Source organism: Scyliorhinus canicula, chromosome 2 (assembly GCF_902713615.1).
Source record: "Scyliorhinus canicula chromosome 2, sScyCan1.1, whole genome shotgun sequence".
In the NCBI taxonomy this organism is placed as follows: Eukaryota; Metazoa; Chordata; class Chondrichthyes; order Carcharhiniformes; family Scyliorhinidae; genus Scyliorhinus; species Scyliorhinus canicula.
In genome coordinates this window covers 202,755,070-202,768,354 of record NC_052147.1, presented here as the reverse complement: position 1 = coordinate 202,768,354, position 13,285 = coordinate 202,755,070, and the positions used below count along the sequence as shown (strand labels likewise).

Here is a 13,285-nt window from a genome sequence, read left to right as displayed (position 1 = left end):
GGACCCATTGGAGGTCATGCGGATCTTAAGGGAATTTGGCAGTTTCTCAGGGTACAAATTGAACATGGGGAAGAGCGAACTGTTTGTGATCCAGGATAAAGGACAGGAGAAGAGACTGAGGGAGCTTCCGCTGAGGAGGGTAGAGAAGAGCTTTCGTTACCTGGGTATAAAGGTGGCCCGGAAGTGGGATTTGTTGCATAAACTCAATCTGACTCGGCTGATTGAACAAATGGAAGGGGACTTTAAAAGATGGGACATGCTCCCACTGTCACAGAGGGTACAGACCATGAAAATGACAGCCCTCCCCAGGTTCTTATTTATATTCCAATGCCTTCCCATCTTCATCCCTAAAGCCTTTTTCAAGCGGGTTAATAAGATAATCTCGGGATGTGTGTGGGCGAACAAGACCCCACGAGTAAAGAGAGCACTGCTGGAACGCAGTCGGAGGGAGGATGGGCTGGCGCTGCTGAACTTTTGCAACTACTACTAAGCAGCCATCATTGCCATGATCAGGGAGCGGTTGTAGGCGGCGTCATGCAAAGGCACCAGTTTAAGAGCGATGGTAACGGCACCTCTGCCGTTCTCGCCGGCCCGCTACTCCACAAGTCCGGTGGCGGTGGCAACTCTGAAGATCTGGGGGCAGTGGACGAAACACAAGAGGGTGGAGAGTGTGTCGGTCTGGACCCCAGTATCTAACAACCACAGGTTCCTGCTGGGTAGGATGGACGGCAGGTTCCAGAGCTGGCAGAGGGTGGACATTAGAAGGATGGGTGACCTGTTTATAGATGGGAGCTTTCCCAGGCTGCACACGCTAGAGGACAAGTATAAGCGGCTTTAGATATTTGCAAGTGCGGGCCTTCCTGAGGAAACAGGTGGTGGCATTCCCGTTGCTGCCGCCACAGGGGATACAAGACAGAGTAGTGTCTGGTACCTAGGTGGGGGAGGGGAAGGTGTCGGATATCTACCAGGAGCTGGTGGAGGCGGAGGAAACCCCAGTGGAGGACCTTAAAGGCAAGTGGGAGGAGGAGTTAGGAGGTGACCTTAAAGGCAAGTGGGAGGAGGAGTTAGGAGGGCAGTTAGAGCCGGGACTGTGAGCGGAAGCCCTAAGTAGGGTCAATTCCTCATCATGTGCCAGGTTCAGTCTCATACAGTTTAAAGTTGCTCACCGGGCACACATGACGGCAGCGAGGACAAGGAAGCATTTTGGGGTAGAAGACAGATGTGCGAAGAGTGCGGGAAGCCAAGCAAACCATGTCCATATGTTTTGGGCATGCCCGAAGCTAGAGGAGTTCTGGCAGGGGTTTGCAAGGGCAATGTCCAAGGTGCTAGGTACGCAGGTGCAAGTCCAGATGTGGTGACCTTTGGAGTGTTGGGAGACCCGGGAGGTCAGGGAGTGAAAGAGGCCGACGTTCTGGCCTTTGCCTCCCTGATAGCCCAGAGACTGATCCTGTTATTGTGGAGGGACTCAAAGCCCACCCAAACCCCCCCCCCCTCCCCAGTGGGGAGACCTGGGTGAGTGATATATATATCTCCAATTCTTCCCTCCCCTTTCACATACAGAAGCAGCAGTCGCTCCAGCAGGGTGTATCCTCTGTCTCCTCCCCTTTTCCCCCCTCCCGTAATTCCCCACCACTCCGCCGACCCTCGAGGAGCCATCGCCAACAACTCTATGGCCAGCGCAAACAGCAACAGCGAGCACCTCTGCCTCGTAACCCTGTTTAAGTCAAAGCTTTGAGAGCTCATATAAGCCTTACACTCACCCTTTGATGCTACATACAGCAATCACACCCATGCCACAAATCTCAGCCCAAACCCAAACCTTCCCAAAACCTCAAACCAGTACCGCCACTCCACCTGACCAAATGCCTTATCTGCATCCATGGACACCACCGTCTCTGGTACCAGAGCCCCCGACGGATTCATCACCACATTCAACAGCCGTCTTTTATTACTCGCAAGCTGCCCTTCACAAAGCCTGTTTGATCTTCTGAAACCATCCCCGGGACACAGTCCTCCATCCTCCTCGTTGACAACTTAGCCAATACTTTACATCCGTTTTCAATATTATAGGGGCCTATACAACCCACATTCCAGAGTCCTTCCCCTTTTTTGGGATTAGTGGGCGTACTGCCTGCATCATCGTGATCATCCTCTATCTGTGTTGAAAAAGTCCTCATTAAGATGCCAATGAAAGCTTCCAGTGTGGGTGTTATAAAGTAAATTAGGTTCAGCATAAGTCCTAGCAAAACAGACAAGGAATGGAGGCCATTTTAGTCTCACAAGCATGCATATTTCCAGATGTCAGATGAATGGAATGCATCTTTTCAAACTAACCTGAAATGCACAAAATTGTACTTGATTAACAACCAAGAGAGCATGCTTAGAATTTAATTTTGATTGATTGATTTATTGTCACATGTACCGAAGTACAGTGAAAAGTATTTTTTTTCAATTTCAACACAATATAAAATGAACCCAATATCCTTTCCAGACCACGAAGATAAAAACCACAAGGTACGATATGACACCATTTCCTCAGTACTAATCATAGAATCAATAAAGTGCAGGAGGCCATTTGACCCATCGATGCTGCACCGACGCTCTAAAAGAGCACTCTATCTAGACCAACACCCTCACCCCGTAACCCAATAACTCCATCTAAGGTTTTGGACAATTAAGGGCATTTAGCATGGCCAATCCACCTAACCTGCACATCTTTGAACTGTGGGAGGAAGCCGGAGCACCCAGAGAAAACCCAAGCAGACACGGGGAGAATGTGCAAACTCAAGACAGTCACCCAAGGCTGAAATTGAACTCAGGTCCCAGGCCCTGAGGCAGCAGTGCTAACCACTGAGAGACCATTATCACCCTATGTACCTTCAGATTGTACTGATTTGACACTAAAATTTGTTCAGTTACAATTGCCCTCTAATTCACCAAGGGCACACAAGCAGCTACAATTCCCTTGATGTGTGGATGTGCATTTTGGTTCTTTCCCAGAGTATCCAAGCTAAATAAGGGACAGAGCAGGTCAGCAGCTAAGTATCACACCATACCACAGGATATCTGTTAGTGCCAAAATAAAAATGTTAGCATCTGTATATTTTGATTTTAAGTGGATTTCAACAAACAACAGTATAATCAAGCTAATCACGGGAATCTATAGTCACTTCCATTAACAAGGATAAATTACTCCAATTTTATTTGCAACTTTAATTCTGTTGAACAAGAAATTAGAGGGAAGCCTAGGTACAGACTCCTTCAGTTGGCAAGATAAGTATATTGTAGCATAGGGAGAATAGAATTACAGTAGCAGGTAGATGGAACTCAAGTATTCTTCCAATTGAACATCTATATGACCTATACATGTTGTGCATCACAATGGGAACTGATATCTTCAAATCTTTTACATTCTTCTGTTGCAGAGATAATTTCCCATATATATATATATTTGGGTGTCTTTATTCTAGTAGAGATGAGAATTTCTGCACTGCCAAGTTCTCAGACTCATTTTCATCATTCAGGCAAGATGAATACTGCTGGGAATGCACAAGGACTACATGATTATGTCTTTTCTACAAATGTAGAGCATTCCTGTTATTTATTTCCCCTCTCCAGTCAATGGGCATGTTTCTAGAAACAATGGAGGATTAAACAAAACACTTCAATATCTTTCTGTACCGGTTTACTTAGGATCCAAGAGTACTCCGCCCACCCCCCTCAATTTTTAAAATAAAGATTTGTGGTTTCTGGTGAAGCTTAAGGCTTTTGAAATATCGTAGTTTCCAAGATCACAATTGGAAGATCTTGAATCAACGGATGAATTCTCATGGATTGGAAGAAGTAGGTGCATTCCAGAGGTAATTTCACATAATACACAAGGTAGAAACACAAATTATTAGTTCCAGACCAATGCAAGGTATGACCTTCAGAAAAACAACTGATGATTCCTGATCTAAAAACACACTACCCACTACCAATAGCTGGTATTTTGGATGGTTTATCATAATGTTTAATCATTAGGAAAGTTGATAATGCCAGTCTCATTGCTGGGAGAGGAAAAGAATTAGGTGAAGTTACTTATTGCTAACAAATTAAACTGCAGGGCATTTAGCAAGGCTGAGCTAAAACTCAGCTTGTGTAGTGGTAGTGGTCTATTAACTGACTGCAAAAAGTATTGATAATTTTACTTCTTTTTAACCCTAGCAGACACTTAAAAAAAAAAATACCCTCTGATAGCTTAGGTTGTAAACTCAATAGATTTGTCAAGAAGATATGGCCGAGATCTGGACAAACTAGTACATTAAATAAGTGCATAGAATTGCTGCCAACTTAGTTACTGGTACACCATTGTTACACAAATCATAATACCACTAATACCTGCCAGAAAATTGAGAACTGCCTTGGAACAATATTTTAGAAGTGGAAGAGAAGACCAAAACTGAGGTGACTAGGAAATGCCATCTGATACCAGAGTAAATTCAAGATTTGCAAATAGCTTAAAGGTTTGTAGAGCTTCTGATTCCAATATTCACACTGCATTCTTCAAGAACAGAATGGGATAGCTGAAGAAACAAGCCACCTGTATGGTTAAGAAATTGTGCAATGGATAGTATGACAAAGTTCAATTTTTTCTTTAAGCACATAGTAGAACATAGAACAGTACAGCACAGGCCCTTCGGCCCTCAATGTTGTGCCGAGCCATGATCACCCTACTCAAACCCAGTATACACCCTATACACGTAACCCAACAACCCCCCCTTAACATTACTTTTTGTAGGACACTACGGGCAATTTAGCATGGCCAATCCACCTAACCCGCACATCTTTGGACTGTGGGAGGAAACCGGAGTACCCGGAGGAAATTAAGTAATTCATACAACTTCTCTTTTCTCAAAAATATTGTCTACTCCCAACATTTTTGGGGTTTTATTTCCTCAGTGAAATAATTAGTATTATTGAAAATGTATGAGCGAAGATACACTCAGGTATGTAATGTGTCCCAAGGAGCCGTATTTACTTGAGTTTAGGGAGTTGTCATTTGAGGTAGTTATAAAAATAAAATTTAATCCTGCTCATATACACGGGTATCTGGGTAGCAGTTGCTTCACAGCTCTAGTGTCGATTCCAGCTTGGGTCACTGTCTGAGGAGTCTGCATGTTCTCCCCATGGCTGAGTGGGTTTCCTCCCACAAGTGGTGAATTGGACAACAGACGCCGGAGTGTGGCGACCAGGGGCTTTTCACAGTAACAGTGACAATAAAGATTATTATACTTCAGAAATAAGGCCAAATGACTTAATTTCCAAATGTTTTGAAACTTAAGTCAATAAGGCCACTGAAGTCTTGGCGAGACTCTATTTTTCATACAACATTATAATACTCGAGAATAAAGTTGCATGAAATGTCCGTACAACGGCTCAAAAATCAACTTGCCCGAGATTATGTCTGCTTTTTCTTCTTAAAATCGTCGGCACCAAAAGACTGAATTTGCAGAACTCCACTGCACCGATAATTGTGTTTGTGTGTTTGTTGCGGGGGGGGGGGGGAGCTTTATTTTGCGATGTTTATTTTTTTTCCCCCAATGCGTGTTCACACACTGTCTGATTGACTCACCAGCCCGGTCCCAACTGTGGTGGTAGCTCCAACGGTCTCCGATGGCGGCGAGCCGATCTTGCTGCACGTAGCTGCCAGCAATGCAAGCGGTGACGGCTGAATGTTCTACCCACAGGGGGCGGGTTTAGGAGGAAAGTGGGTGTGAATTAGTCCGGGGCTTACACAGGAAGTAACCGTACACATCAAAATTTAAACATGTGAACACACACCAACATAACAGATTCTGTTTATTTGCAAACTGCAGACAAAAGAAAGCGCGCGAGTTCTGGGGGTGGGCGGCCTTACCTGCGCGCCGGCGTTTCGGTGCTGCAGATACTCGCTCTGTTTGTCCACGTCCAGCGCAGCCATTTCCTCTTGCTTCACTGGCTTTTCTGGAGCTGCAAAGAAGGGGGGAGGGGAACAGGGGCGGGGGAGGAAAAAAAATAAGAAAGATCAGGAGGGAAAAGCGATTCGCAACAAAAAAAATCGGCGTGAAGGAAACGTAACCAGACTGAACAGGCCCCGGCCTCCCTCGCCGCCGCTCAGCGGCCCCCGGTCTTTTTATCGCAAACCTACCAGTCATAGCGGCTCCCGGGCAGCTCACACCGGCTCGGTTTATACGGTTAACATGGTGTCTTTCGGACGCTGGCGCCAGGCGAATTGCGCTCGGGGTTTTTTTTGTGTGTTGTGTGTTACTTTGATTGACGGTGCAGGAAGCGGGCGAAGGGTGGGGCTTCGAGCCGGGTCCGTCCGGGGGTCGGCAGAAATACCACGACGTTCCGGGAGCTGCAACCCAACCTGCTAGCGGAAGCGTCCGCCCTCTCACTTCATCCTCATTGGCTCGCCTCTGCTTCTTCTCCGCGCCGCCTCAGCGCTGGTTGGCTGGTGGAGCGCTCAATCTCCCCACTTCCGCTCAGCAGGTTTGGTTGAGCCACTGCATGTTTGTCCCTCAGGGGTGGGGGAAGGGGAGACAATCGATGATATTCGAGTATTGGGTCCATCGCTGTTTAAGCAGTAAAATTGTCCGAGTAAATGGAAGGCGCTGGGTGACATGCCTCATCATATATCACGGTTGATGTGATTATACCCAAAACTCCACTTTCCTCCCTGCACCCCCCAAAAAAAATCGGTTGTGGATCAAACATCTGTGGCACAGTGGTTAGGGACTGCTGCCTCACAGCGCCAGGGACCCAGGTTCAAATTCTGGCCTTGGGTGACTGTGTGGAGTTTGCATATTCTCCCCATGTCTGCCTGGATTTTTCCTTTGGGCGTTCTGGTTTCCTCCCACAGTCCAAAGATATACAGGTTAGGTGGATTGGCCATGATAAATTGCCCCTTCGTGTCCAGGGATGTGCTGGTTAGGTAAAGGAGTCATTGGGATAGAGGAGGGTGGTGTGCCGTTTCAGAAGGCCGGTGCAGACTTGATGGGCCAAATGGTCTCCTGCACTGTCGGGATTCTATGATCAAGGCTGAATTACTGACACTCTGGAAGAGAATTCCAAAGATTAACAACCCACTGGGTAAAAAATAAGTCCCTCCTCATCTCAGTCTTTAATGGGAGATCCATAATTCTTAAACCATGTTTCTAGCTCTCATCTCCATGAGAAACATCCTCTCAGCCTGTAAAGGCCCCTCAGAGTCTTTTATGGTTCAATAAGATTGCCTCTCATTCTTCTAAACACCAATTCACCCAACCAACTCCACCTTTCCTCATACGTCAGCTCCTTTATCCCAGGGATCAACCTGGTTAACCTTCTGAATAGTTTCCAATGCAAACTTAAACAAGGAGACAAAAACTGCACCCACTACTCAAGGTGTAGTCTCACCAAAGCCGTGTAAAAGTTGCAGCACGACTTCCCTACTTGCATATCCCAACTCCCGAGCAATAAAGGCAATTTGCCTTCTTAATTCAAAACAAAAAGCGAATGTTGGAAAACCTCAGCAGGTCTGGAGAGAGAGAAAACAGAGTTAATATTTCAAGTCCACATGGGCGGCATGGTAGCACAGTGGTTAGCACAGTTGCTTTACAGCTCCAGGGTCCCAGGTTTGATTCCCGGCTTGGGTCACTGTCTGTGTGGAATCTGCACTTTCTCCCAGTGTCTGCATGGGTTTCCTCCATGTGCTCCGATTTCCTCCCGCAGTCCAAAGATGAACAGGTTAGGTGGATTGGCCTTGCTAAAATTGCCCTTCGTGTCCAACAAATGTTAAGTGGGGGTTACTGGGTTACGGGGATAGGGTAGATACGTGGGCTTCAGTGGGTTGGTCTTTGTAGGGGCTGGTGCAGACTCGAATGGCCTCCTTCTACACTGATTTCTGTGAGTAGCACGACACTTCGTATGCTTTATCCTGTGTCTATGTATTTACATTGTGTATTTATCATATGTGGTACATTTTTCATGTATGGAACAATTTTCCTGGACTGTACGCAGAACGATACTTTTAACTGTACCTCAGTATACGTGACAATAAATCCACATCTAATTTAGTGAGAGCTGAGAGAAATTGCAACAAATGTAGCAAAATTTAAGAACAAATGACAGATGGCCTGGTGGGGGAGGGAGGGATTTTGCAGTGGAATAAAAAAATGTGTGGGATATTAAAAAAGGGAAAGGTGTAGGGCAGCAGGGTGACACAGTGGTTAGGACTGCTACCTTTGGCGCGGAGGACCTGGGTTCGATCTTGGTCTCAGATCACTGCCTGGTGGAGTTTACACATCCTCCCCGTATCTGCGCGGATTTCACCCCCACAACCCAAAGATGTGCAGGTTAGGTGGATTGGGCATGCTAAATTGCAAAACAATAATTAGGATCCTTGATGAGATGTTTATCTTTTTATAGCTTTGATCTTTATTTCTCCGAACCCTTTAAAAATTTATTTTAAAAAAAGGGAAAGGTGGAAGAGAAAGGTCACTGTCTAAAGTTGTTGAACTCACTGCTGAGCCCGGAGGGCTGAAATGTGCCTTATTGGAAGAAGAGGTGCTGCTCGTCCAGTTTGCTTTGGGTTTCACTGGAGCATTGCAGCAGGCCAAGGACAGACATTTAGCCATGAGAACAAGATGCTGAGTTAAAATAGCAAGCAGGAAATAAAAGGAATAATAATAATAATCTTTATTAGTGCCATAAGTAGGCTTACATAACAGTGCTGTGAAGTTACTGTTGAAAATCCCCTAGTTGCAACATTTCGGCACTTGTTCGGGTACAATGAGGGAGATTTCACAATGTCCAATACACCTAACAGCTCAACGTTCGGGACTCATGGGAGGGAACGGGAGAATCCAAAGGAAACCCACACCGACATGGGGAGAACCTGCAGACTCTGCCACAGACAGTGACTCAACCGGAATCGAACGTGGGACCCTGGTGCTGTGACGGCAACAGTGCTAACTGGGGTCATTCTTGCAGGCTGAGCGAAGGTGTTCCACAACGCGGTCACAGACAGCGTTTAGTCTCCCCAATGTAGGGGAGACCGCAGAAGTGCCATTTCGAAAAGGTGCCCGAGAGGAGAAACTGTGAAAAAGGGAGGGAGTCCTTACAGGAAGAAGAGTTTGAGGAGCTGTAGTCGACGTAGCTGTGGGAATCAGTGGGCTTGTAATGACTATTGGTGGTCAGTCTATCACCTGAAATGGAGACAGATAGGTGAGGAAAGGAAAGTGCCCGAGATGGACCATGTGAAGGTGAGAGGGATTGAAATTGGAAACCAAGGGCAGCACGGAGGCGCAGTGGTTGCATTGCTGCTTCACTCCGCCGAGGGTCCCAGATTCGGTCCTGGCTGTGGGTCACGGTCCGTGTGGAGTTTGCACATTCTCCCCGTATTTGCGTGGGTTTCGCCCCCACAACCAAAGATGCAAATGGAGTTTGTCCTCATTGCTAGAGGGATGGAGTTTAAGACTAGGGAGGTTATGCTGCAATTGTATAAGGTGTTAGTGAGGCCACACCTGGAGTATTGTGTTCAGTTTTGGTCTCCTTACATGAGAAAGGATGTACTGGCAATGGAGGGTGTGCAGAGGAGATTCACTAGGTTAATCCCAGAGTGATGAGGGGGGATTACGAGGAGAGGTTGAGTCGACTGGGACTGTACTCGTTGGAATTTAGAAGGACGTGGGGGACTTATAGAAACATATAAAATTATGAAGGGACTAGGTAGGATAGATGTGGGCAGGTTGTTTCCACTGGGGGTTAAAGCAGAACTAGGGGGCCTAGCCTCAAAATAAGGGGAAGTAGATTTAGGACTGAGTTTAGGAGGAACTTCTTCACCCAAATAGTTGTGAATCTATGGAATTCCTTGCCCAGTGAAGCAGTTGAGTCTCCTTCATTAAATGTTTTTAAGATAAAGACAGATAGTTTTTTTTTTAAATAAACAATTTTATTGAGGTAGTTTTTGGCTTTGTAAACAGTTACAGACATCAACAGAAGACAGATAGTTTTTGAAGAATAAAGGGATTAAGGGTTATGGTGTTCGGGCCGGAAAGTGGAGCTGAGTCCACAAAAGATCAGCCATGATCTCATTGAATGGCGGAGCAGGCTCGATGGGGCCAGATGGCCTACTCCTGCTCCTAGTTCTTATGTTATTCTGTTCTTATGTGCAGGGTAAGTGGATTGTCACGCAAAATTGGAAAAATGAATTGGGTACTCTAAATTTATTTGAAAAAAAACATTTTCCTGGTCCGGATGAGAGTATGAAGTGGTACCAATGTAAGAAGTGGTCAATGTAATGGAAAAAGTGTTACAGGAGCAGACCTGGTAGGACTGGAATAACGAGTGTTCCCACATAACCCACAAAAGGAAGGCATAACTCACACATGACCACACCTTTATTTGCAGGAAGTGAGACAAGTTAAGGAGAAGCTGTTGAGTGAGAGAACAAGTTCAACCAGGGTGGCATTCCTAATTACTTGCTGTATCTGCAGACTAATTGTGATAAAGCAGGGGAGTCCAATGAGGTTCTTAAAAGTCCTTTATTTCAGCAACAGTATCATACATTCACAGGGCCCCAATTCCCTTTCACCGGGTCCTCATTCCTTTTTAGCTGGCTGACAGCTGCCTGCCTTTTATGCTAGTGCTGGGTTAACTCAGTCCAATTGAGCACGGGGAACAATCATCCCCAGCTGGATGAGTCCTGTGCAGGTTACTTCAGGTTATTACACCCCTCCCCCCCCAAAGTCCGAAAAACCCTCGCACGAACGACCATTGAGGAGGAGAAGATAAGAGACGAGCCAAACAATAAACCTAAAAAAAAATTGCCACCGAAACGGGGACAGCAGAACGCTCAGGTGTGTACTCCACCAAGCGTTACGTCCGGCCCGACACCCTCACCAGTCACTCAGGGGTCGCAGCTGCCAACCAGTCGAACCAGGGGACGGTGCGCACCACGGCACTGGACCCATCAACCCTAGGCCCAATCAGCGAGGCATGCCGTCCAGCCACAGAGGGAACAGGTGGGGGGGGGGCAACCTCGGACAACATCCATTTCAATGTCCCGTAACTCCCAACGCCCCTCAATTAAAAACAAATCGGGCACTCTAAATTCTACCTCAAAGTAAAGCACCCTACCAAAATGCCACGGGGCTTTCGCCCCGACATTCTTACAGTACCTCTACACAGGCAAATAAACACACAGCGCAAATAAAAAAAAAGCAGGGCTCCATGCAAGTTGCCACAGTCACATATGGAATGTCAGTCAACTCAACACCAGAGCCGGCAGCAAAAAAACTCGACCCGGCGCTCGCCTTCCCTGACAATTGATACACCATCAATAATACACGACAAGTTGTTCAAATTAACTGAGGCTTAATACACTAAACAGCAAGCCTCCAGCCTCTGGACCCGAACTGGGGCCGGAGGCGGAGACTGCCACTCTTATACAGTAAACCCCGAGGGGAGGAGCCACAGGCGGAGCCCAACCTGGTCATGCGGCAGGCATGTATGCTACAGTACAGACCTGACAATACAGTCACGTGGTTTACCACATTCACCTCCTGTTTTAAAAAAAAACGTACGGTGGGGTGGAAGTGGTCTTAAGGTCTAGTCTGTCGAGGGCCTGACCTTCCGCCTGTGATCGCCTCAGTTCCGGCTGTGGTGTTGGCGCCGGCGTCGAGGCCTGCGCATCCGGGAGCGTTTTGCAATCAGCGTCTTCACCCAGATGTTGGGTCAGCGAAGGAGGGGGAGGTTTAGGGTCGGAGGTGGTGGTATTTGTCGCTGGTGGGCCTGCAGGTGTCAGTACGTGAGGGAGGTGGGCACAGGTGGGCGGAGACAGTGTAGAGTGGGGTGTGGTGGTGGAGGTGTTTGTCTCGGGGAACTGCAGGAGCCAAATCCGGAGGGAGACCAGTCCTGCCGCCTTGTCCTGGTGTGCCACACATGGTGTATTGGGGGTTCACATGGAGCAGCTGGACCTTCTCGACGAGGGGGTAGGTTTATGGCTCCTCGCATGCTGCCGGAGAAGGACGGGCCCTAGAACTGTCAGCCAGGACGGGAGCAAGACCCGGAGGTGGACTTCCTGGGGAAGGTAAACAGACATTCATGAGGGGTCATGTTAGTAGCTGTACACAGGAGCAATCGGATGGAGTGGAGCGCATCAGGGAGGACCATCTGTCAGTGGGAGATTGGGAGATTCTTTGACCATAAGGCCAGAAGACGGCCTTCCAGACGTCGCGTTCTCCCTCTCCACCTGTCCATTTCCCCGGGGGTTGTAGCTGGTCGTCCTGCTGGAGGCGATGCCTTTGCTGAGCCGAAATGACGCAACTCGTCGCTCATGAAGGAGGAACACCGATCGCTGTGGATATAGGTGGTGAACCCGAACAGGGTTGAAAAGGCTGTGCAGGGCCTTGATGACGGTGGCAGAGGTCATGTCAGAGCAGGGGCTGGCGAAGAAGAATCTGGAGTACTCATCAACAATGTGGAGGGAAGTACACGTTACGATCAGTGGAGGTGAGGGGCCCTTTGAAGTCCATGCTGAGGCGCTCAAATGGGGCGGAGGCCTTTATACGTGTGCTGTGTTCTGGCCGATAGAAGTGTGGTTTGCACTCCGCGCAGACCTGGCAGTCCCTGGTCACGGACCTGACATCTCGATGGAGTAGGGCAGGTTGCGAGCCTTGATGAAATGGAAAAAAAACGCGGGTGACCCCGGGTGACAGAGGTCGTTGTGGAGGGCCCGGAAGTCGGTCTACTTGTGTGCTGGCACATATACCGCGGGAGAGGGCATCTGGGGGCTCATTGAGCTTCCCAGGACGATACAAGATATCGTAATTGTCGGTGGAGAGCTCGATCCTCCACCTCAGAATCTTGTCGTTCTTAATCTTGCCTGCTGTGCGTTATTGAACATGAAGGCAACCGACGTTGGTCAGTGAAGAGAGTGAATCGCCTGCCGGCCAGGTAATGCCTCCAGTGTCTCACAGCTTCGACGGTGGCCTGGGCCTGCTTTTCGACGGAGGAGTGTCGGATTTCGGAGGCATGGAGGATACGGTGAGAAGGAAAGCAAGGGCCTGCCCACATGGTTGAGCGTGGCGGCCAGAGCAAAGTACGACGCATCGCTTTCCACTTGAAACGGGATGGACACGTCCACAGTGTGCATCGCGGCTTTGGCAGTGTCTGCTTTAATGCGGTTGAAGGCCAGACGGGCCTCAGCCGCCACGGGAAAAGTGGTAGATTTGATTAGTGGGCGGGCCTTGTCTGCATAGTTGGGCTTCCACTGGGCATA

General features: G+C 47.9%; 1 protein-coding gene across 3 annotated transcripts in view; it reads right to left on the bottom strand.

Moving 5' to 3' along the window:
• sp3a (sp3a transcription factor) overlaps positions 1-6,410 on the bottom strand; it is a 67,038-nt gene extending 60,628 nt beyond the window's left edge. The window contains exons 1-3 of one of the 3 annotated variants that reach the window (XM_038789384.1): positions 6,170-6,410; positions 5,900-5,991; positions 5,615-5,719 (exon numbers count right to left, since the gene is read on the bottom strand). In XM_038789384.1, coding sequence (XP_038645312.1) covers positions 5,615-5,719; positions 5,900-5,991; positions 6,170-6,176 — 204 coding nt within the window. In that variant the 5' untranslated portion in view covers positions 6,177-6,410. The remainder of the gene's footprint in view (positions 1-5,614; positions 5,720-5,899; positions 5,992-6,169) is intronic. The other 2 variants (XM_038789385.1, XM_038789386.1) reach the window with 2 other exon arrangements.
• Positions 6,411-13,285: the final 6,875 nt, after the last annotated feature.